Source organism: Histoplasma capsulatum, genomic scaffold, assembly GCF_000149585.1.
Source record: "Histoplasma capsulatum NAm1 scaffold_7 genomic scaffold, whole genome shotgun sequence".
In the NCBI taxonomy this organism is placed as follows: Eukaryota; Fungi; Ascomycota; class Eurotiomycetes; order Onygenales; family Ajellomycetaceae; genus Histoplasma; species Histoplasma mississippiense.
The window spans coordinates 753,645-777,926 of NW_001813976.1; the positions used below are offsets into that span (position 1 = coordinate 753,645).

A 24,282-nucleotide genomic window follows, 5' to 3' on the forward strand; every position below is an offset into this window, starting at 1 on the left:
TAACGTATCTTTTCGGTGTTTGTATTTTATATTTTACATTCTATCTATATTTATATTCTTTTTTTTTATTCTGCCTCGTCAAAGTTTCTTTTCTCTTTTTCTTTCATTTTCATTTTCTTTTTTTGAGAAACGTCCAGGTTAAATGATAGGTCTTCACTGAGCTGATATGGGAGCCATTTCGAATCTGTCTGTCATTTTGTAAAACTTGCTCTCTATCTATCCATGATTTGTGGAGTTGTTATAGTGGTGTATGGAGATGGATTTTCGACAATGACGGATGGTAGAATATATATATATATATATATATATATATATATAATCCGTCTGACAGTCAGGGGCTGGATTATGAGATACTGTGATTTGTGTTTTGGGGCGCTATACATACAAATTGCAAGCCAGCTCCTCTTCCCCGCTCCATCCCATCTGCTTTGCACTGAGATCAGTGCAAGAATGCCAGTTGGACTGAAAAATTGCTAGCATGGAGTGGCTTTTATATCAATGATTAGCTCTTCTGAAAATGTGAAAATGTGAACTCGCCCCGCTTGTGGCCCTTCTTGGTTTTTTCTTTTCTTCTTTTTTTTTTTTTTTTTTTTTTTTTTTTTTTGTGTAACTAGCTTGTATTTCTGGGGTTTGCAAGTAGGCTAACTATGTTACTCCGTGGGAGAGGCCAAAAACAACAAGATAATAGCACGGAAATACGCTCGCGTGTTAATATCAGCGGTGCGCACATAGTCAGATTGATTACTGGAGTAGCTGGTCCTGCAATTTGGAGTTAACACCATTAGTATATGCACGGATAACTGTGTGAAAATAACTCGGAAAAAAAAAAAAAAAAAAAAAAAAAAAATCTAGGATAAACTTACCCTGAAATGTTTCTGGAAATTACCCTTCCTATTGATGCCCCACTCATACTGTTTCCTCGCATTCTGCTCACTTCTCCTTTCTCTAACCTCTGCCGCCTTGACGTACCGCTTTTGGCTATCACTCGCACCAATCATGCCAATGCCACCCCGCACCCTCGTAACGAGTGACTGGTTCCGCCTCGCACTTGCGTCAGTGTCATGGACGTCGGGATTCTGCGCCGAGTCCGTAATTTCCCGCTGGCGTAAAAGACGCTCCTCCGGAGATGGGTAATTTCGTAGATTCTGCCGGAAGTATTTGAACAGAGAGCGGTGTCCCGCGGTTCGTCCAGATGGCAGATGCAGCTCGTACTCGGTATGGAAGGCATTTCCGCCGACTACAGATGATATCGAGCTATCCGATTCCCATCCCTCCTCGTCGTCGTCATCACCCCCCTTGGCACCCCCCGTTGGAGATTCTGTTGTCGATGTTGATCCATCGACGTCCTCGTCGTCAGAATAGGTGCTGGAAAAGTCGTAAAATTGCCCAACTTCGAGCATCTCGTCCTCGGTGCTGAACGCAATCATGCAATGTCCCTTATCCCGCATGTGTGTCTGGATCGCTGGGGTGCTTGTCTTGATCTTATGGCAGTATAGACACTCGTTATACTTTGTAATTTTGTCAAAGAGATATTTCAAGAGCCCTTCCCCATCGATCAGGTATGTTTGTTCAGGCACGAACATGCCGTGGAACTTCCTCATGTGGAGGACGTTCAGTTTCACACTTGCTGAATTGTGGTTGCAGAACATGCAGTGGGTTAACGCATAGTCCTCATCATGTTCGGTGTCAGTACCGTTTGGTGACGGTTGACGATCCCCAGCAACTGAAGAATGAGTTGGCCTGGATGGGCGTTTCAATAACGGATCCTCACTATTGATCGCAGTGTCTTTCATTGCGTCCACAATCTTCGAGAATTCTTCCTCCGCGGCGGATTCCTGGATGGAAGTGGCAGGGGGAGCTATGACAGGCTCTCCCACATTGATCGGCTCTCCCAGAGAAAATGTTCCGCTCATCACTGACGCAGTTTCATCCTGGAGGCCGCCGTTTTTCCGCAGTTGCGCATCCCTCGACCTGTGTTTCTGGCTAGCCATATGGTTCAGGAAGGCATTCTCACTGAAGAATGTTTTCTGACAAGCTACGCATGCTTTTTCAAAGGCCGCTTTCGCAGCGGCGGCGGAATTGGCTGCCTGAGCGGCAAGGACCTTCTCTGTGAATATCTCGGAAGACAGTGGGGGAAGAGATGCGACTCGACGTTTTAGATTATAGCGACTGCACCAGAGCTATTAATATTATAATATTCATCGGGTTATCGAATAGAAGGGGATGGGAATAGGTATACATACTGCCAATCACTCCGCATATGGGTTCTCTGAGCATCACTGTTTCTGAAGGCAACCTGGCATGTATTGCAAGTAAACGGGTGTGTAGCTGCAATGTTCAGGGACGCATCAGGGCTGAGTGCTCCGCTGTGTTCAGTGACTGCGAGAGGCATGTTTGTGAGCGACCGTACAATACTAGTAGTTAAGCTCTGGTAACGGATATTGTTATGAAAAATTGTTTGCGCAAGTTGTTTGCTAAGGGAGGTAGGTTTGTTTCCAGAGAGAGGGCTGTCCTCCTATCGATATCGAATTTCAAATCAAGGTTGAAGTTTTCCAGCGATGCAGAGGTAAAATAAATCTCGGTTGCGTGGGTAATGACGTTGTGCTTGGGCGGGGTGACAGTACAATACGCCGATTGCCGGCTGACTGTGGCGCTAGGGTCTTGGCGGTTTTGTCACCCTGTGACGCAGAGCCTCGTTGTTTGTTCGCATCGCTCGAAATCAACCTTCGAGTCTGCTTCTGACGACCGCAACAGCGCCAGCCCTCTGCTGCCACATGCGTTCTTATCATTCTACCTCTTGACATGGTACTCACTGCCACACCATGACCAGGCTGCGGGGAGGCTCTGGGAGCGCTCCGGACCCAGGGCGACCCACTGCCGTCGGTGACAGGGGACTCCATCATCCATCGAAGCTCCCCGCTGGATCCCCAGATGTGCTTACCAAGAATACTATCGCTGTGACGGATCCCGCACGAGTGCTACCATGGAATAAGGAAAAGCGCCAGAGAGATTTCAATATCCTTGTCAAAAGGTAGAATTTGTTTATTGTTCCTCGACAGCAGCACTACCACCGATTGACTCGTTACTGACTCCGTTACTGACTTGTTATAGGTATAAGAGCCAGCTCCTTTACGGTTGCCAGGACCCGTTTTGCACCACCCCTACATGTTTTAGTTATCGCAAGAGAGCCTCAGATGTGCCTCTTCGGAGGTTTACTGAACTTAGTGCGCGTACAGTAGCATGCTATTTAGCCAGTCAGGACAACCCGGAGCGAGGGCTGTGCCGAAATATCCCAGCCATCAACACGGATTTCCTCTCAGGAGACCCGACCCGACAACATAGGAGACGATCATGTGAAGCATCCCAACAAAATGTCAGATTTGCCTCCGACTTTCAAAGTTCCGATAACGTGGAAGATAATGGAACCCCAAAGAAGCCAACTGCCGAAAGGATGCACCAAACGGAATCCGGGGATAATGGGGCTGTTTCGAAATCAGGTGATGAGAACGAGAAAACAGATTCTCCGCAGAGCGAAGGGGCCAAAGGGCCGTTGAGATTGAAGGACCCGAAGTCGTTTACTCAAAATCTTTTCGACACACTTTCATTGCGTATGGTCGAATGGCTACCATTACGAAAATCTCCAGAAGCCTTTGATACTACCCAGTCTGACCCCAGTGAGGACGGTAACTTGCCATCCAAGTCTCCTGAAAAAGAAGCACCACCGAAAATCCAAGACCATCCAAATAACCCAAAACGAAATGGTCGCCAAAAACAAATCTCTTCACAACCGAGTATTAAGCCGCGACGGCAAAGCATTGCATCTTCTAACCCTCAACCGACGGCGGTTGAAGTAAAGATCCCTGGACAGCCTGTAAAGCGCCTTTCCCTCGGCGAAATGGAGCACCGGAAACAACCTTCGAAGTCCTTTACCGAGGACAGAATTCGCTCTGAACGCAAACCAGCTCGAAAGGTTTCGTCGCAGAACACTCCGTCAAATCAACCATCGCGTGCCTTGCAATCTCCACCTCCTTTAAAGCACCGACCACAGAGACATAGCAACGCAAATGGTGATGTGAGCAACCCTTCCAAGCACGAGCAAAGACAGCACATGCGTGTCTCGCGAGATGGGTCCCGGGGTCCGAGGAAGTTGGAAAATTCAGAGCGGGACAATAACCGGGTATCCATAGATTACAGCATGCAACACTCGCAATCTGCAACCCACCCCCTGGAAATTCCGGTATGCAAAAATACCCACACCGGAAAACAACTTAAAACTCAGCAAATTCAGACCCTATCCCACCTGTCAAAGCAGTTAGTGACTGGACTTGAGAAATTGATGTTTGAAAATGATGAAAATAGAAACAAGTGGGATGAAGAAATGTCAGAATTAGAGTCTCGCGGGTATTCTGAACCTTGGGATTGGCAGTATGCGACTCCGCGCCAGCGCGAGGTGTTCCCGTTTGTTGCACAAAGTGTGTTTTACGTTCTGAGCAGTCCCCGGCAACTTCTCCAATCCTTCCGAAAGGACCCTCCAACGCCGTTGGAAGTCAACAATTGGGAGAACGTGAGTACGCTGGATATCGACCAAGTAGAAGACTCGTTTCGTATTCTGCATGGAATATGTCCGTGGCAAACCACACTACATAGTTTGTGGATTTCTCTTGAGAAGCTTTTTGTTCCACCGAAAGAATTTTCCTTACCGCGTCCGCGCATGCTCCCTGTCCGATGGTCCACTTCGTCCGGCGCAATTTCGAAACGTGGACTTCCTTCACCCTGTAATACTGACTCTCATGAAGAATACATTTCTGACGCCGATGCGGCTTACATTGTAGTTATCGTGCTTCTAGCCTTAGCAACCTCCATTCCTCTGACTGACCCGAGAACATGGGAGGTCGTTCGTCATGTCCGCTCCTCGGGTACCGTTTTACCTGACGCCGAGATGAGAAAGCATTCTGGATCTACCAGGAGATCGCTAGTGGCCATCTCAGAAAAGTTTGAGCATGACCTCGCTCTCCGATTATTAAATCGCCTAGTTCGGGCGGTTTCTGCGCGGTTAGCTTTCCATGAAATCTCGAAGACTCGGACAACTAATATCCATGATATTGAACGACAAGAGAAACACGACTTTACAAGTCTGATTTTACAATCTCTGCGTGACCTCTCCAAGCCGAATGAAAAGTCTTCACATATCCCACCTCCTTTTTTACATGAAGAGCGCCCTACCAACCTCCATATGGTAACTGTGGAATGGTTGCGGACTCTTCTTTTGAAGGAATGGGACGGAAAGCCTGAAATGGCCAAGTCCGGTGCCGCTGGTGGCGCTTTACAACTCCTCGCATCAATGTATACAGATCGCTCTAGACTTGGTTTACGGCCTGAAGACTTCCATACAGCTTTGCTCTCAGAGCGTTTAGACCCCACAGAAATGCCTGTCGAATGGCTTGGAATCCTTCAAAATAACAAATCAGTGCATCTCTTATCATATCCCTTCTTATTTCCTCCCTCCGCGCTGGTCATATATTTCCGGGCTATCAACTATGCTAACATGTCCAAATCATATGAAGCCGCAATGACTACCTCACGACATGTCACTCAACCGGCATTCTCGAGTATCATACCGATAGATGATGATGTTAGTCTGCTTGCAAGATTGAAGACGTCTATCTCGACATATCTGGTCCTAGTTGTAAGACGTGATAATGTTCTTACCGACGCTCTCGATCAGTTGTGGCGACGAGAAAGACGTGAGCTAATGCGACCCCTTAAAGTTCAAATGGGTATGGATGAAGGGGAAGAAGGTATCGATCATGGTGGTGTTCAGCAAGAATTTTTCCGCGTAGCTTTTGGAGAGGCATTGGACCCATCATACGGGATGTTTACGATGGATATGCGAACTCGCATATCTTGGTTTCAACCTTGTTCGATGGAACCATTATACAAATTCGAATTATTGGGCTTGTTGACGTCTCTTGCTGTTTATAATGGTTTGACACTCCCGGTTAACTTCCCAGTTGCGTTGTACAAGAAATTGCTGGGGTTGAAAGTTAAGACCCTTGATGATATCGAAGTCGGCTGGCCGGAGCTTGCGAAGGGTTTGAGTGACCTGCTATCATGGGATGACGGCGATGTTGGTGATATCTTCATGAGGACCTATGAGTTTAGTTTTGAAGCGTTTGGAAACTTCGTCTCTGTCGACATGGAAAAGGTTGACCGCACTGAACCATGGCCGGCCACTGAACGACCAACTTGGGAAAGGAAAAAGCGTGGATCGTATAGCCGACAATCCTGGTCAGGGAAAAACAGTCCCAGGGTGGCCCTCGATGATAATATCTCAATGTTGTGTGAATGTGCCGATGAAAGTTCCACATTGAAGAAGGATGGAACGCTTTCTGGAATACTGAAAGGGGCTTCATCAAGAACATACAAAGCTACACGACCGCCTCCACAGGAGGCCGCTTTGGTCACGAACGCGAATCGAGAACGATTTGTCAAGGATTACATCTTCTGGCTGACGGACAAATCCATCCGCCCACAATATGAAGCATTCGCTCGCGGTTTCTACACCTGCCTCGACCGAACGGCCCTATCGATATTTACTCCGGAAGCATTGAAGACGGTCATCGAAGGGATCCAGGAGATCAACATCGAAGAGCTTGAGCATCATACCCGGTACGAAGGTGGCTTCGAGCCTGGTCACCGTGTCATCCGCGACTTCTGGGTCATAGTGAAAGGTTACCCGCAGACGAGGAAACGTCAGCTGCTGGAATTCGTCACGGCTAGTGATCGAGTACCCGTCAACGGCATTTCAAGTATTATGTTCGTGATCCAGAGGAATGGTACTGGAGACAGTGTATGTAACTAACCTGCCCTGTCTCACTTTTATTTTATTTTATTTTTTATTTTTATTTATTTATTTATTTATTTTATTTTATTTTATTTTTTTTTTCACTTTGCTTGGACTTCGCCGAAAGCTAATCGATAGTATAGCGCCTTCCCACTAGCCTGACATGCTTTGGCAGACTCCTTCTGCCTGATTACTCTAGCCGGGACATCCTCGAAGAGAAGTTGGAAAAGGCTCTTGAGAACGCAAGAGGCTTTGGCGTCGCCTAGTTTACGATGGCCTTTGCCAGGCATCCGATCTCAGACGAACTGCCTCTCATCCTTGTCATGTCCTCTTGATTGCAAGATCTGAAATTGTACTGGATTCTCGGTTTCTATTCCGTGTACTGCCTCGTTTTTACTTTGATACCTTTTGACATGCAAGCGAGTAAATCATACCTCCCTTCCAAGACGTTATGTTTTATTAGAGTCATTGCTCTTTCCCGTGCTTTTGCATCTGATTTATTTTTTTGTTCTTCAGGCTACGGTCATCAAGAGAGGGGGAAGAGGAAAGAGGATCATAGGGTTGATAGACCCGGGTTGGTGTTGGATTGATGGTTTATGTTCCTGATAAATTATTCACATAACCTCTGCACGTCAATTTTATGGTTTCGAAAAACTATCGACTTCACCAGAGACTGAGCAGTTCACCAAATAATTCAATCGTCCCTCAGAAACCAATACTCCGAACAAGCAATGGGTTCTCCGCAAACTATTTATATAGCTTTATCTAGTAGATCCATTTTCCATATGTGGGGCTGGCCAAAGCATCAAAGTTTCCTCCACGCGGCAAGTTATGTATGACTAACATTCGTTTGTTCGCAGGAATCAAAGATTTCCAACTTTATAGAAACTTTTTACTGTGCCTCAATTCAATACTCTGTTGTGACATCTTCTGTTATATAGTATAACTACATTCTATTCATTTACCTAATACTTTCATTCTAGATACAGGAACATATAGGAAAAATAGACCGCTATCCGCTGCAAGTTTCTTCCCTTCGTAGCCCTCCCCGCCCCGCTTCCAAATGGCCGGGACCAGAAACTGACATTTCCTTTAACAGGTTCTTAAAAACTCTTTCTTCTCTTTTCTTTTCTTTTCTTTTCTTTTCTTTTTTTTTTTTTTTTTTTTTTTTTTTTTTTTTGTATATATTATAAAGTCAATTCCCTCCCAAAATGCCACCTATCATTCACTGTGTCCGTCATGCCCAGGTTCGTGCCTCCTCCTCCTCCTCCTCCTCCTTGCTACCATTGCTACAATATCCTCACAGGCTACAGCCGCTGAACTGACCCCCGGGATCCCCAGGGCTACCATAACCTCAGCCACGCTAACCACATCCTCTCCGACCCCCTCCTGACACCGCACGGCGAATCGCAATGCAGAGCTCTCAGCGCGGAATTCCCGCACCACTCCCGAATCGACCTTGTCGTTGCCTCCCCTCTCCGGCGCACGCTCTACACCGCGCTGTTATCGTTTGAGGACCAAATCAAGAGCAAAGGATTGAAGATTGTCGCGCTGCCGGAGATCCAGGAGACGAGCGACGTGCCATGTGATGTCGGCAGTGACCTGGCGGTGCTGCGCAAGGAGGTGGAGGAGAATGGGATGCCGGTAGACCTAGAACTAGTGGGAGAGGATTGGAATTCGAAGGTAAGTTGGGGAATTCCGAATTACGGCCGTCTGATATTTACTAGTTAGTTCTGTGTGCCGGGATTGGTATCCGGAGGTGCGACAGCTGAACAGGGGATTGCGGGGCTAATATTTGATATGGCTTCTTTTCTGATATTGCGCAGAAAGGAAAATGGGCGCCGAGCGCCGAGGCAATTGCAAATCGTGCCAGGGAGGCGCGGCGCTGGTTAAAAGCCCGGCCGGAAAAGGAGATCGTGGTTGTGTCGCATGGAGGATTTCTACATTATTTCACGGAAGATTGGCAAGATAGCACACTATACCAAGGTAGTTATTTCATCCCGTTTTTCTTGCTCCTCTCTACAAATACACATGGCCCCAAAAAAAAAAAAAAAAACAAAAAAAAAAAAAAAAAAGGCACTAAACCAACAAGCTTATACGTAACCTTTCTCTCGCGGGGGCGGGGGGGAAACAAAAGTTACACAAATGGAACCTAGCCCCAATAACTATACTAATATCCGCCCTTCCCCCACCTACCCAGGCACCGGATGGCGCAATACCGAATATCGCACCTTCACCTTCACCAGCTCTACTGACCGGGATGATCTTTACGGCCGTCCCGTCGACGGCGACAATGCCAGCCTCGTGGAAACGTGCGAGTCACGCACGCGTCGAGGGATAGCAGCCGAAGCGCCCTCCCGGGATCTGCAGAAGGAATTCTTCGTGCAGGCCATGACGGGCTGGGAGAATCAACTTTTGGAATTTGCGAGGCAGGAGGCGGCGAATAAAAGGGCGGCCGCCGTTGATACTAGCATTGAAGGGAAGGCCGGAGAGAAGGTTGTTACAGTCGAAGCGGGCGAGGATGCGAGGGTCATTGCATAGAAAATGAAGAGATGAGATTCGATGGTAGATGAGGGGGCATCTAATATAGAGAGGGAGGGGAATGACATGAAGTCAACTGTAATCTTGGCTTCCTTTTTTTTTTGTTTTCATTTTTCATTTTTCATTTTTGTTTTTTTCTTCTTCTTTTATCTCTCATTTAGATCTCTTGGTTTCATGGTAGAATCTTTCTTATTTCTGCCTAGTTTTTTCGTCCTCTTGACGGCACCCGTCTCGTCTCCAAGGCTGTTGCCCCGATTGGGACAGCTATCACTAAAAATGGTCATAGATATTTTGGCACCAGCATGTCGATCCCAGTTATTAATAGACCTCGCGCTCAGCGTTATTTGAGCCCAGCCCCACAAGTGCATAGATCTGAATTCTGAAAGTTCTTGCTCCATCCGTGACGCGTACGCAGTATCCATGCGGAAAATCGGGTATGCAGTCCCAGCCAGAAATAGACAATCGCACAGGGCTTCTTCAAGCGTAGTCAAAGGCTCAAATGCGGACTTTCGTCCCTCGTGAAGCAGAATGCCAGAAGGAGCAATATAGGACACACATATCATTCCAACCTGGCACTGACTGGTCTGTCCAAGCGAGCGATGTAAACCTGAGATAACGAGAACCCACATCCGCGCGTCCAGGCAAGGTGCCACATAACTCGTACGAATCCTCGACGCGGCAGCTTGCGGTTTCCCGAGTGCTGCGTGCTGTGTTTGTGTTTGTTGTGTTTGTGCTGCGTCACTCGGGCCCGATGAAACTGTTGAGGGGATTGGATTGGGTGATTCGTACCCTCTATACCACCATGGCGCTGGTGATGATTGAGCTCTTTTGCCCTAGTGGTCTAATAGAAACTTCGGCTTGTGGCTTGCGGCTCACGCGGAGACGTGGCTTGAGCCTGCGCTAGTCCATATAGGGTAAGGTTGGTCTTGGCGACTCCCGCTGACATAACGCTGCCGCAGCTTCGTTATCTCCAGGGCGGATTCCTGTCTTTTCTAGACACTGAGGATAGCACGGCCAGGGCATTCCAGGACATGGTTCGGTGCTCCCAAGTTTTATTCCTGTGCCTGAGCAACCAGTTCTGTCCCCGAACCGCATTTCTATAGAATCTTGCGTCTTGACTGCCAGGAGGCTTGCCGACTCAAACATGCTGGATGAAAATCTGCCAAGTACGATTCCCCGAACTATGCTACATGACTGCCAGTATATTTGGATAAATATGAAGTTGCTAACAAAGCATGCAGCTTTTTTTGTCAAACCATCTAACGTCAAACTCAAATTCAATTCTACCTTCCTTTTCGCGCAGCATGGTGCCGAACCTACACCCGTCTATACACTCCGACACCTCGACCCCTCACTCCCAGGGTCCAAGAACCGCTATGCTGCGGGCATATATGATGCCTTCTCTCCTGATGTCCTTTATGCGGAGGTCCTTTTGATCCCGAAATGGACACACCCGTCATTGTCGCAAGAAGCCATTCGGCAGAATGGCGGGGTTCCTCCCCCTCCAGAACCTATACTCCCAAATGAGTTCGTAATACAGCTGTACAATCCAGACCAACAGGTACTTGTTCGCCACAGGCCGAAGACGTGGAACTCTGCCGCTTCATGGGAGTTTGAAATGCCGCAGCAGACGTTCAGACAACCTTCCAGCTCGAAACTCGATCGGACAATGAGTGATCCGGCCGCCTCTGATATCACGCCGAAACTAAAGTTTATCTGGCGCAAGGATGGGAAGCTCTCGAAGGATCTTGGCTGCTATATGTCGGGAAAGAAACTAGACGATAAAAAGGGCAAAGAGCCCGATATCACGGTAGCCATATTACGTGGATTTAAAGAGGTGACGTTATACGAGCCGAATCTTTATCGTGTAGAAATCGAAGACTTCAAGGGACTGGAGGTGGTCCTGCTCCTAGGTGCCATTGTTATTCGGGACGTATATTTTGGCCATATAGCCGAGACTTTTCACATCTCCGACCCACCCAACCCCAACAGCTTACCTGGTGAAATGACCAGCTCTTCCCAGGAACCAAAGAAATATGCAAATCAGATACAACCACCTACCACACCCCAAAGACCCCAAGCTCCCATACCTGAACGTCAAACCCTCCCACCGCCAGCTGATCCCCGCACGCAATGGGAAATCGACGCAGAAACTGCCAGATTGAAGAAACAAGCAGAAGCAGAAGCCAAGGAACGCCGCCGCCGCGAGAAAGAGGCGGAGAAAGAGACCAAACGGCTGCTAGAAGCGGAGCAACGGGAAGCGAGACAAAGACAGGCTGCGATCGACCAAGAAACAGAGCGCCTCAAGAAAATTTATGGGCGTGAGGAAGCCCAACTTAGAAAACAATTCTCACAGACCCCTCAAGCTCCGAGGCCTAATCCACCCCCACGACCTGCACCTACCAATCCCCACTCCGCTGCACACAACCGCTATTCTTCCTACATCCCTGCCCCGTCACACACTTTCGCACCACCGCATTTTGGAGTTCAGCGGCTATCGAACCCTCAGTTGAAGGAGAGGCGAAGTATTTTTGGTCTTTTTAAGAAAGAGGATGGTCGTAACAACACACTAAGTAGGAAAAGAAGTTCTATGTTTTAAACCCTCTTATGCATATACATATATATATTCATATATATATTCTCTCCTTTTGCGCGGGAGTTTGTCCCTATTTCGTGAGCTTCAAGGCTATTCCAATTGCCATGCTTTTCCGGTAAGTGACTGTGTGGGTGTGCAATGCCTCTTAAATTTCTTCACTTTCTCTCGACTCCAATGATACCCAATAAATCTCGATGATCTTCTCTTTTTCTTCTGTTGTTTTGGTAATGCTGAAACGAAGGTGTGCATATTATCGCAATACAAGGGTCAAGACTGTATCTCTTTCATAAAGAATGTCGTTTTGGTTTTGTTTTCTCATAGCTACCAATTTTCCCATCTCCTCAAACCTGCATTTTGGGTTTGATTTTTTTCAGTATCCACTGCGGCGTATTTGCACTTGCACATTATCCATCATGTCTGTTGTAAAAACACATTGACGAAATCAATTTTTCATATACCATTTCACTGTTTTAGTACAATCTCGCCAGCGATCGGTACGACATGATGATGTTGGACGGCTCCTCTGGCATCACAAGCACGCGGGAGGACTTTCCCAGCGATGAATCCACGATAAGGGTCGTGTCAATCTACTAGCGCTGATTTGTTTATGATCACAACGTACTGGGAATCAGTGGACTCTATATATATATATCTACAGAATGGATGTGAGCACAACTGTGTCAAAGCATATCTTGTCAGCCCAGACATAGGACAAGGAGCACATTGATTTGCCGGTCTTTTTGTATTATTCCTAATCTAATCAGTGTAGATCACGACGCACAAGTATACTCGTTATCGGTCCTGAGTGTGCGGCTTCCTGTGGCCCGTAGTCCGGGCAGAAGTATGCACCAGGAAAGACCAACCAGCGCGTATTGGAAGCACTGTCCTTTTGGATCAAGGGGACGGGTCTGGTGCCCTGGTGCCTTGACATGCGATCTAAACGCTTCGGCTGCCGAAGGCTCTTCAAAAATACAGATCTTAGTCTATTGTTGCAGTTTAATCCACCATGGCTATCATCCCATCGTTTGGATCGTTATTGATTCTTTTATGCGTTCTGACACTTGCCGCCGCGACCAATGTTCCCCTCGCGGATTACGATGTCATCATCGTCGGCGGTGGTCCCGCTGGCCTCAGCGCGCTGAGCAGCCTATCCCGTGTCCGGAGAACGGCATTGATGGTTGACTCTGGGGAATACCGCAACCTGTTGACGAGACGGATACACGATGTCATAGGAAATGATGGTGGGTAACTAGCCAATGCACAGCACTTCTCCATCACTCTCACATACATGTTCAACGCAGTTCCGCTTTTGTTGATGGTTTCACAGGCGTGGTTCCGTCGCTCTTTCGTCACCAAGCACGCGAACTCATCAAGAGATATCCAACGCCAGAAATTAAAAATGGGACCGTTTTGGAGATTATACCCGTGCGAAATTCCAGTGACGAACTGCCACACTTTGAGGTAGAGATCGATATGGGCAGTGAAGGGAAGCCTTCCCTGGTCACTAAAACGGCACGAAAAATAATCCTTGCCACAGGCATAGAGGACATCCTCCCAGATACCCCTGGTATAAGCGAAGCTTGGAGCCGGGGGATCTATTGGTGCCCCTGGTGCGACGGGTTTGAGCACCGCGACCAGCCCCTAGGTATCCTAGGCGATGTGGCAAGCATCTTCGATAATGTAATGCATATCACAACGATAAACCACGATGTGATTGCTTTCACGAACGGCACCCAGCTTCCAGCAAATGAGGCCGATGAGTTTGAAAAATTTTATGGCATCAAACACAACTACTCCCCGATCAAAAACATCACCCGTGCCCAAGATGGTGCGGATCATTTCGATGATGGGAGCCAGTCCGAGTTTGACATGTTCACAGTCCATTTCGAAGGTGACGCTCCACCTGTGAATCGGTCTGTATTCTTCACGGCCTTCGCCTCCAGGCAACGCTCCGATCTACCATACAAACTGGGGCTGAAAATGGTGAATGGGAAGATTGACAATAATTTCAAGGGAATGGCCACCAGCATGTCGGGAGTATATGCAGTCGGGGACTGTAATAACGACGACAGCACCAATGTTGTACACGCAATGTTTAGCGGGAAGCGAGCCGCAATTGAAATCCATCGTAAGTGTGATTTACTCTGTTTTCCTCGTTCGCTTTACCGTTCTGACTTACACCACTCATCTTTTCTTATTTCACCTCATTAGTTCTCTTGGAACGTGAAAATGCGACAGCTATGGGCATGACTTTGAGCCAGCGATCTCAACCCATGACCATCCGCGAACTCGAGGAGCGAGCTGACGGGAAAATTGGAAACGAGTTTGAAAGTTTGTGGCAGGCTAGAACTGGATACTGATGACGGCATCATTGACAACTTTGAAGTCGACATGAAGCAACGAACTGAAAACAAAACAGAGGACGTGAATGCCGGCATTCGCGATGTTAACCTGACCTTTTTGAAACAAGGCACTCGATCAGATAAATGTTTGTACCCTATTCTTGGAGTTATTTTGAGTGTAGCAGGGAATGAATGGTGCCCTTGAATAAGAATGACAGGGGTCCTTTTCCTATCAAGATTGCTTCTCTGCCGTATCTCAAACCATCTCACCAAAATCCACGATTGCATGGATTTGAAGATATATATATATTTGTGTCACGGAAACGCTACTTCCGCCTTGGGTAGGGAATCGACTCAAAGCGCCCTGCTGGATCGACAACTAAAAGGTGCTCATCATGAACCAAATGTAGCAGAAAGGGATTGCGAAAATACAGAATCTTATTTGTAATGTAAGGTCGCGGCCCCATTCATATATTGGGTAATAGCAGATCTCCACCGTAATCCATCATCCTTCCGTCTATAAACCGTCTTCCAGTTAGTTCCAGGGCGATGTGCCCTACACACGGAACACAGCGCTGTGTATAGCCAAAATGGGTCGAGTCCTGGAGAGCGCTATATACTAAAAAGTCGGCACGTTGCACTGACATATTTCCCGCTGTGAGTATTTTGGTTTGCTTCAAGAAGAAGTTCCCAAGCCGTCCCTAGCAGTGATCAATGTATGGATAATCACGCAAAGAGCATTGTCTCGTTCGGCTCAGAGATACAATGCATACGACACTTAAGAGAGAGGCAAACCAAACATCCTTTCGTAAGCTCGACATAATTTTTTTTTTTTTTTTTTTTTTTTCGTTAATTTATTTTTTGCTCTAGCTTTCGTTTCAAAAAGAGAAAGAAGGAAATACCTTTTCCTCAAGGAAACAAATCTTGTTTCCACAGGGTCGACGTCACCAGAATTCGAGGAACTAATTGACTTTATCCTGTCTGCGCCGACAAATTCTTAGCGAGATTTTTGACGTTAGATAACATATATTCGACTTCGTTCTTCGCGATGTTTTCAAGAAGAACACGAAAACGCAACCAGGGGGTTCATCGGAATGCGGCTTCAGGTCTCGAAAGAACTCTAGCTTGACCCAGAGGGATCGAAGCGCTCCTTGGATTTTGTTGCAGCCCGCAGCAGATTATCCGGGTTGAGTCCTAGGACTGGCGCGGAATATTGTGAAATTCTAAATACTGGAGCTCAAGCTTGACAGCGCCGAATTGATTCGGAAATAATCCCCCATGGGAATGCGCCGACCTTGGGATTACAATTGAGTTGGTAATCATTTGCTGGGTTGGGTTTGCTCAGGGGCTTGCCCGCAAAGTGCCAGCATGAGATCCTATTCTTGGTGCAGCAAAACCCTTATGGCGCCGATCAGAAACTGGCCGTTCAGGGTTCGTTTTGACCACGGCTGCTGTTCCCCGAAAAGCTGACACTGGGTGAGGACTACGTTTGAATTTTACGAGGGTGTGAGGAGTCTGAGAAATATCTTGATCTTAGCCTAGCGCCTGAAAAGGGTAAGCTCTCAATCCCCTCTTGAAGCTTTCCTGTTTCTTTTTTTTTTTTTTTTTTTTTTTTTTTTTAAGTCGGAGATGAAAATATTGCTTCCTTTTTTCTTTGTCCTCTTTTTTTTCTTCCCTTTTTGTGTGTGTGCGTGTGTGTATGAGAGGCACCACAAATACATAGTCACCATTGAAATTTTGAGCACGCGAAGAATGTGAGTAACCGCGAACTGGGGAATACAAAACATAGTTTGGGCAACCTGTGGTTAAAGGAGTTTAGTCGGTATGTACAGGGGCCGCTGCCAGTCGCGGATGCTGACCTCGTTTCCGACCTTGGGATATCTGCTTTCGACACGAGGGCTTTTTGAAATAACTAATTCCTACATTAGTCCGCCAAGCTGCCAATAATGACCGCAGCCAACCACGGATAGTCTGTTCCTGGCTCCTGAGGCTGAAGCAAAAAGAACGAAAAACTGATCCAGCTTAATAGCTTCGCCAATGGCGAAGCTATCTCCGCAAAGAGGGAGACCCCGAGGCGGCCCTACTGAACGGCCAGCATGCTGATCAGAGTGACGATCAGGATGTCTCCGACAGCCTGGCATCAAGGTCCCGCAGTCGAGGCCGCAAATTCCCTGCCTCTGTTTCTCACATCCGTGTGAATAAGCGTACCTATGTAAGGCTGACAAGGCCAAATATATTAAAGGATACTCCTCCATCCTTTCATGTTCAGATCTGAGCAAGATGCATCTGCTCTGCATTTGACAACTTGGACGAACAATCCCCGGCCCAAGTGCATGTCGGTCATTGGAAGCGGCACCACTGATTCTCGCATCTTCGGGGGCCAACACATGGGCGCTGGAAAAGGATGAAATATACATACCTTGGGGACAGCCGACAGCAATTTTTGGCGGCAAGATCACACCCTGCCAATGACGTATCGTCGGCTTCGTCAAAGCGAAATTCACAAGAATGGCCGTTGCCCGGCTTACCGTTCCGAAAGAAAGACAAAGATGATCCGAGACGAGGGTCAGAGGAGACAGAGTTGATGCACAGAGAAAGGTAGGTCTGCCACAACGGGTAATACCCACTGCATGATTGCATATTATGGCATACAGAGAGACTGATTGAAAGAATAACTTAATGAAGAACCGATGCTTCATCAGGATCCACCGCCTATCAATCCAACTCCTCATATTCCGAAGTGAAAACGGCCTATGATGGCAGGCAAATTTCCAATGAGCCTGAAGCAAGAACTGTCAACGCCCATCATAAAAGAGCGTGGATCAGAGGAGCTTTGCTATCTACTTACCTTGCCTGCATTGTTCTGCTTGTCAATATCATCATCACCCTTCTTGCTACCTTAAGGGCGTACGGGAAATATGAGAGCGTGGAATTCATATCCGTACCAATATATCAAGGAAAATGTTCGGTTTCGAGAAACTGGGATACGGGGCTACACTTCTTGATCAACTGTTTAAGTGCGGTGACACTTGCCACCAGTAGCTATTGCATGCAATGCCTAAGTTCGCCATCCCGAGCGGATACTGATCGCGCACATGATCAAGGGACGTGGCTCGAAATCGGAACGGCCAGTGTCAGCAACTTCCGTTTTGTTGGGTACAAACGGCTGGGCCTCTGGCTAGTATTGCTGCTTTCTTCACTACCAATTCACATTATGTTAGTGCCTTCAATATCCGATGCCATTGATTGCATATTCTCACTGGATCATCCAGATATAACTCCGTCATATTCGCCTCCACTGCCGTGCATCAATACAAAGTCTTAGTAGCCCCCAACATAGGCGATTACAGCCTTGTGGCTAGCGAATGTGTTAGGTCTGCCCTAAACCTCACGAAATTCGATTTTCTCCAATCCATGACTCATGACTCTTTTGAACGCCTTTCACCGAAGGAATGCATCGATACATTCGCTGTTGACTACCTACCAGGTAGTGGCACTCTTGTGATCCTGACGGACGACTTGGGCCATGAAAATGTCACTGTCTGGGATTCTGGCACTGGTAGCGGTCCAAGAAGGGCGATGAAAAAAGGGAAAAAAGACTACGACTGGATGTGTCGCGGCCAGCAGGGGTTGGATGAATGTAACGACGATCAGATTGACCCTGCAAACTGGAAGGTGACAGCTTCGCCTTTGGAAGTTAAGCGGCTGAATATAACAGCGCCTACTCAGAAGGGAACAGTAACCTTCAATAAGGATACGTATGCGGAGGTGTCACCATGCTACAGTAAACCGCTGACCGCACCTGATACACTCTGCCGAGATATGGAAATTCTTTATCGTTATATTTCAGAGAATCAAGATATTGGCGCTGTTAGCCGTTTCCTTCGCGATCCCCAGAATTGGGCCAACAGCTCGTGGGCTGATGCAGTTACCGCTGAAAGTATTTCTGAATGCGCATATCCAAATGAAAATGAGCCGGCCAAAACGGAGACTTTTAAAGCGGCAGGTTGCCTCAGCGAGAAAATTCCTGAAAATTGCGAACTCAGGTTCAGTTTCCCAGTCGCCATCGCCATACTTGGGCTCAATATTGTCAATGTCATCTGCATGTTCATAACAGCCCATGATGCCAGGGACGATGTGCTGCTGACTATAGGAGACGCAATATCGTCATTTCTAAGTCAGCCTGATCCCAATAGCCGAGGTCGATGTCTTTCGTCCAAATCAAACGTGTATACCAGAGCATTTACAACCTCTTCAGAGACGCGTTATTCTGAGGTCAATATCCCAAAACGTCTGCCGAGGCCCAGAAGATGGTTTCATTCGGTAAATTCGTTCCATTGGTACATAGTAGTTGCACTGTAAGTCCTACCCTTCTTGGAAATGCCGGGCTATTATTTTGTTAACCAGTCAAATTGATTAGGTACTTTGCCAGCCTCGCCGCTGCTATCTATTTGCATCGAATCGAATTCGGCTCCGGATATGGTGAAGGGAAACTCCCTGGGTTTTCGGCCGACTCCGCCAAAGCCGGCTCAGCCATCTCGATCTTTTCGCTCAAGTCCAGCCGCTCGAAAGATATCATGTCATTAATGATTCTTGCACACTCTCCTCAGCTTGTGATCTCGATTTCGTATTTCCTTTACAACAATATTCTAACGTCCATGCTCCTCGCTGCCGAATACAACGGCTATGCTCTACATCGTAACTATCTCCGGGTCACCAAGCCACAAGGAAAGCAAATGTCCGAATTCTATATTAGTCTTCCATACAAATACAGTCTGCCATTGATTGCTGTATTTGTTGTCCTGCATTGGTTGGCATCACAATCTTTGTTTTTTGCGCAGGAAATTCCCTATTATTTTGACGGGCGGTTGGCCGACAAATACATAATGAGTTCGTTGGGCTTCTCCCCAATTCCTATGATAATCGCCATGACGCTTGGAAGTCTTATGCTCGTAGCAGTATCTGCGTTGAGCATGAGACGTTTCGGCTCCAGGATGCCTCTCGCCGGTAATTGCAGTGCTGGAATTAGCGCAGCCTGCCATCCACCAGAGAATGATAGGGACGCCGCATATGAGCCTGTTAAGTGGGGCGAGGTAGTAACAGCTACGCTACAGGAGTTTAGAAACTTGAGTGCAAACGGCGGCGAAGATGACGCTCGTTCCACGCTGAGCCGGGCTAGTACGGCGACGCAGAGCCGTGGCTCTAAGTCAACATCAGTTCGCGTATCGCATGCGATGACGGCATTATCGTTGGAATCTGCCGGTGTTGCGCATTGCAGTTTTACTTCTCATGATGTCGTGACGCCTTCATCGCGCCGACTGTATTCTTAAAATGCATTCTTTTGCTTGATAATGATATTGATTCTCTTGGAGCGAATTTGCTTCCTTTTTATTGTTGGAAAAATGTACAGTAGGGTTTATGATCGTTGGGGTCTGGGTTGGCTCCAGTTAGCACAAGTTAATGAAATGAATTGAACATAAGCACTTCTGGCAATGTGTTACAAAATCATGTTACAATCCAAGAATTTGAAAATTTAAAAAAGTGGTTATGGAGATGTTTCCTGATAGTGGAGAACCACACTCACTATTCGTTCCGATTCACTTGCTCTAGGATATTATAGAAATACCTTCCAGTCTGTTCCTCAACACTAGATGATTGATTAACACATTCTTCAGCTCCTCTCGGGCCTTTCACGCGGCTCACTAATCCACCTCCTTCACGGCCAAGCGCTGCCATTGAAGACAAAGACAATGGAATGGACACAGCCTTAACCCTTTCTTCTGCATACCCTTTCTCCCTACCCCAGAAACACGCATTACGCATGAGGGAGACCATCTCCGCTCCTTGGCGTGCCAGGATAGTTTCTCCATCCGCTTCCAGCGTGCGTTTACGGGTCGGTCGTGGACGGCGAGGAGGAGGCATAGTTGGTGATGCAAAGCAAGAGGCGTTTTCTTCCGTAAGAGGATCGCTGCCAAGTTCACCACTCACTCCGACTTTCTTGAATACATACCCAGCTCTGGAGCTCAAAGCATTACGAGCTCCATCCCCAGATTGAGAAGAAATTTCGAAAGCTTCACCTTCCGCTTTCCCTTTTGGTCTCAGTTCCGGCGCCAACTCTGGTACCGGCTCAAAAGAAAAGTTACTATGCACGAATATCTGCATATGTGGTAAGTTAGGTTTGCCATCCCAGAGTCCTAAAGATTTTACGCTGGGCCTATCATTATATTCAAAGCTGTACGGTGGCCATCGAGATAAGGCCTTTCTACGCCGGGTTGGCTTCTCAGAATCGGAAGAATCAGAATCCCGATCCAGTTGGGTAGGGTGTATCAGATCTAGATCCAAATCTGGAAAGATCGGGTACAGTCTGTGCCACTGATTATGTCCTTCGGGGGGATTTTGAGTACGGGAATAGAATAGTCTCCACCGGTGTGATAGGTGGGAATAGTCTCCGGCGTATTTTTTCCAGCAGAACGAAGAAACAGAGCAGGGGAAGCAAAGGAGTCAAAGTAATTGACAGGATTGCGGAATAGAGCACTTCGGGCTTCAAGAAGTGGGACGAGATCTGGTGGCGATGATGGGATCTTTTTCTTCCGTCCACGCTTCTTTGGGTTATGATCTACTGTTGTTGTTGTTGTTGTCTTTTCTCCATGATTATTATCATTGCTATGTATTTCATCGGCTGCGAAAGTTTCCTCAGGTACAAGGTCGGATTTCAAGCAATAATCATCCAAGCCGGTCCAATCGCATATCGGTTCGTGCGCAGCTACGGCAGTAACAGCTCGTGACTCGGTGAGAGCGAGCATTACTGCCAACGAACCCCCAATGTGCTTTCCAAATACGCACAGCTGCTTCGGTTTCAGATGCTCAAAAATCCAGTCAAACCCTGCCAGTGTATCGTGTACGGGGCCTGGGTAGTAATAACGCTTTTGCTCCCCATTTTCTTCCACCTGTCCGAGCCGATAGTTCACTGTCACAACAGTCGATAATGTGCTAGAAGACAGGGCATGCTGCGGTGACGGAGACGGATCCGAGTACGCGGAATTCTTAGTATCATTTCTGAAGCCTGTTATGGTGTCCAGTTTGTCGTTTGGAAACAGAGGCCCTGGAGGCAGGTAGAGGATAACATTTGTTCGCCGGAAGGCGGGTCGCGTAATAGGTTGTAGAATGCTGTTATACTGGCCGATTAGCCAAAGAGGACTAGGAACAAATTACAGAAGCAGCAAGAAGGGCAGGAAAAAGAGGCAGCAGAGAGCACGAAGTGTACTTTAGGGAGATATTTCCAGAGCTTCCAATTGGGATTTGGACATTGGTTTCATGGAAGTCGGTGAGCGAGACAAGTTGCGAAAGGCGGGTGGAGGAAGAGAATTTCCGGTAAGAGATACCGCATGTGGTCAAGTATATTCCATGGCTAGAGCGTAATGACACTAAGAGTGCTGAAGCCGGCGCGAATTGAGAGCGCATGGCACCCAGAGATTAATCTCTATGATTGTTGTGTCTGGACAAGAGCTGGAACAATGGTTTTGAGTTATGACGGCATCACTGAAAGAGGGCTCTTGCCCTAACCCTAATTAAGGCACGTTCTCAAGAGGCAACATCAATGAGATACATACATTACAGCACTGAGTAGCGTGGAAAAGAAGAATATTCGTCATGAACAGAAATTAAGCAAAATAATTTATGATTGAACGACCAATACTGCCTCCATACGCTATCTAAATTTCGCTAAAGCGTAAGCTTCACTACACACTTTCCAGAAGCATGTAGGGGAAAAGAGAGAGGTCAATAACTAATTAATCATGAACTTCACGCAAACTCTTTTCTTCATGTATTCTCTTTGATCCCTTCCAACTGGTCTTTTATTTAAATTTTTCTTAAAATACATTAATTTCTATGAAGAGTCTTAGCTGCAGCTCATTTGAGGTTCTCCAGATCCTTTCACTTCAGCGTTTTTGACTAGAATACCGCCGACCAAGCTCTAGCTCAGGGGGGTGCGTCTTCTCCGGCTGGTTGCAGGCAAGAGGAAACCGCATCATAAATTTCTTGCAGCTGAGCTGCTTGAGAAGCATACCTGTACTGCGATTCACTGCTATCTCAAGCCTCGTATTTGGGTCACCGCTAAAGTCTTCAAATCCTGTGCTTGGGGGATTGTTAGCTTATTCATGCCTAAAGGCACGGTTGACTCAATGTAGCTGCTTAAAATGGAAGTTTGCCCTGACAGGATAGCTTGTTCAAATGTGATATCTCAATCAAATCCTTCACGATTTTGATGCCGCTTCAAGTGTCAGGAAATGTCAAAATCGGCGACGTAACCGTGGACACAGATCTTACTACCATGTGCTAGGTGAATACTTTCTAAGGGTCGCAGAGGGTGGGAAACTTGTGGCAATCTCTGTGTCAAATATCATGTGAATCAGCCAATTTGTATAACGTGTATACTGCAGGCCGGCTGGAAGTTGAAGTGGGAATTGACTTGAATTTGCGGCTCTTACGTATATAATTATTATATTCACGACACAACCTAGAGTTAGGGATTGAAAGACAATTAATATCCCAACAGCATACATGAGCTGACAGTCCCACCCTTGCGACACGGCAGGCGAGATCGCTAGATAGTAGTTAACCGTGCCAAGCGCATCTCACTATCTCCCATCAGTGAGTGCGCCACACCGTAAAGGTGATAACACCGCAACGGTAATAATTTGAAATAGGTATCTTTTCTATGTGATTCTCATATAAAAGATACCTATTTTCATTTTTATGAAAATCATGAATATCTTCAACAATATAATAGATATGAGTTCTATAGTAACATGAGAGTAACATAGAAGAAAAGGGAAAAGATCACAAATGGTGATCTCTATCGCCAAGTACTTACTTGTGCTTCACAAGTTTTGGTGCTATCTTGTTTGGACATTGGCCTGGTGTATCCCACCGCTTGTCCAGAATTGGTCTAAGAATCTTGAGCTGGTTGCTCATGCAGCTTGCATCTATTGGTGGAGTTTTGACCAGTTTCATGTAAGCTGCAATTGCCAAACCACTCTCTAGTGACCAAAAATATCCACCACCGCGCTCCAACTCCTGGGAAGCATCCTCATCAGCTACACAGCTGTCAGCTTCAACAGCCTTCATAAATTCATCCATGGGCATGCCAGGACCTGTGCCACGGATCAATGCTGTCAGTATCATTTTGATCCCATCAGCTGGCCGAAAGTCCCCTCCAAAAATTGCAGAATTGTCCCGGCCAACCCGCATCTTAACATTTGGGGGAAAGGCTATATGGAGAACGTCAGAGACCCCACCACGGGCACTTGATGGGAGCCTTCCAAGCAGGTTAAATGTTTCTTCTCTGCTCTTCTCTGCCCTGGCACAGTGGCCCACAAGCCAGGGTTCGGGTCACTAAAAACACATTTTGGTGATGTCAGTTTTGTATGCAGCACCATTGGTATTCAATCCGGAAGTTAACAATGCCACAGGCAAAAATCTGGAGGGAAATGGGGGATAGAGATATGATTGATTTCTCACATCGGGGAAAGTAACGTTATAAACCGAGAAGTCGTCTTTGCAATAATATTCACTTGTTGGGTCGTAAAGACTTGCCGGCCATGCAGGATCTGTTGGGATCCCTCGTGCAACTACATAGACAAGGAGAGAAGGGAGTTAGCATGTAGCTCATCAGTTGGTTATTCCAACACAGTCAGGGAATTCTTGAACTATGGATCAATTCACACAGTGAAAAACAAAGGGGGAAGGGGAGGGGGAATGAAGTGTTTACTTTCAGCTTCACTCCATTTTGTATAAGTGTAATTCTGCGGGGCTGGTAGAACAGCATCAATCAAACCTTTCATCCAGATCTCGGGCATTCTTAATAAGTGGGCGTTTGACAATCTGAGCGTTTGCCAGCCCAAGCAGCAGCGTGAATTGAAACAGAGAGGTGAGGATACCCATCTCGATTCCCTCAA

General features: G+C 47.0%; 7 protein-coding genes across 7 annotated transcripts; 5 read left to right on the forward strand and 2 right to left on the reverse strand.

Moving 5' to 3' along the window:
- Positions 1-741: 741 nt before the first annotated feature.
- On the reverse strand, positions 742-2,392 carry HCAG_05867 (predicted protein; the record flags this gene model as incomplete). The annotated part of the gene is made up of 3 exons (XM_001538212.1): positions 742-759; positions 864-2,169; positions 2,244-2,392. The coding sequence occupies 3 exons, from the start codon at positions 2,390-2,392 to the stop codon at positions 742-744; spliced, it is 1,473 nt and encodes a 490-aa protein (XP_001538262.1).
- Positions 2,393-2,822: 430 nt separating this feature from the next.
- HCAG_05868 (conserved hypothetical protein) lies at positions 2,823-7,110 on the forward strand (the record flags this gene model as incomplete). The annotated part of the gene is made up of 4 exons (XM_001538213.1): positions 2,823-3,031; positions 3,112-4,568; positions 4,833-6,850; positions 6,988-7,110. The coding sequence occupies 4 exons, from the start codon at positions 2,823-2,825 to the stop codon at positions 7,108-7,110; spliced, it is 3,807 nt and encodes a 1,268-aa protein (XP_001538263.1).
- A 945-nt stretch (positions 7,111-8,055) lies between these two features.
- HCAG_05869 (predicted protein) lies at positions 8,056-9,385 on the forward strand (the record flags this gene model as incomplete). The annotated part of the gene is made up of 4 exons (XM_001538214.1): positions 8,056-8,091; positions 8,186-8,527; positions 8,671-8,830; positions 9,045-9,385. The coding sequence occupies 4 exons, from the start codon at positions 8,056-8,058 to the stop codon at positions 9,383-9,385; spliced, it is 879 nt and encodes a 292-aa protein (XP_001538264.1).
- Positions 9,386-10,529: 1,144 nt separating this feature from the next.
- On the forward strand, positions 10,530-11,984 carry HCAG_05870 (predicted protein; the record flags this gene model as incomplete). The annotated part of the gene is made up of 2 exons (XM_001538215.1): positions 10,530-10,551; positions 10,627-11,984. The coding sequence occupies 2 exons, from the start codon at positions 10,530-10,532 to the stop codon at positions 11,982-11,984; spliced, it is 1,380 nt and encodes a 459-aa protein (XP_001538265.1).
- Positions 11,985-12,987: 1,003 nt separating this feature from the next.
- Positions 12,988-14,341, forward strand: HCAG_05871 (predicted protein; the record flags this gene model as incomplete). The annotated part of the gene is made up of 3 exons (XM_001538216.1): positions 12,988-13,222; positions 13,309-14,109; positions 14,193-14,341. The coding sequence occupies 3 exons, from the start codon at positions 12,988-12,990 to the stop codon at positions 14,339-14,341; spliced, it is 1,185 nt and encodes a 394-aa protein (XP_001538266.1).
- A 1,383-nt stretch (positions 14,342-15,724) lies between these two features.
- HCAG_05872 (predicted protein) lies at positions 15,725-19,653 on the forward strand (the record flags this gene model as incomplete). The annotated part of the gene is made up of 8 exons (XM_001538217.1): positions 15,725-15,754; positions 15,835-15,877; positions 16,252-16,292; positions 16,353-16,535; positions 16,863-16,921; positions 17,009-17,539; positions 17,596-18,681; positions 18,744-19,653. 8 exons carry the CDS (start codon positions 15,725-15,727, stop codon positions 19,651-19,653), a joined length of 2,883 nt encoding a protein of 960 aa, XP_001538267.1.
- Positions 19,654-19,906: 253 nt separating this feature from the next.
- HCAG_05873 (predicted protein) lies at positions 19,907-21,784 on the reverse strand (the record flags this gene model as incomplete). Its single annotated transcript, XM_001538218.1, has 4 exons — positions 19,907-20,479; positions 20,728-21,086; positions 21,141-21,490; positions 21,588-21,784. 4 exons carry the CDS (start codon positions 21,782-21,784, stop codon positions 19,907-19,909), a joined length of 1,479 nt encoding a protein of 492 aa, XP_001538268.1.
- Between the last annotated feature and the right edge of the window lie 2,498 nt (positions 21,785-24,282).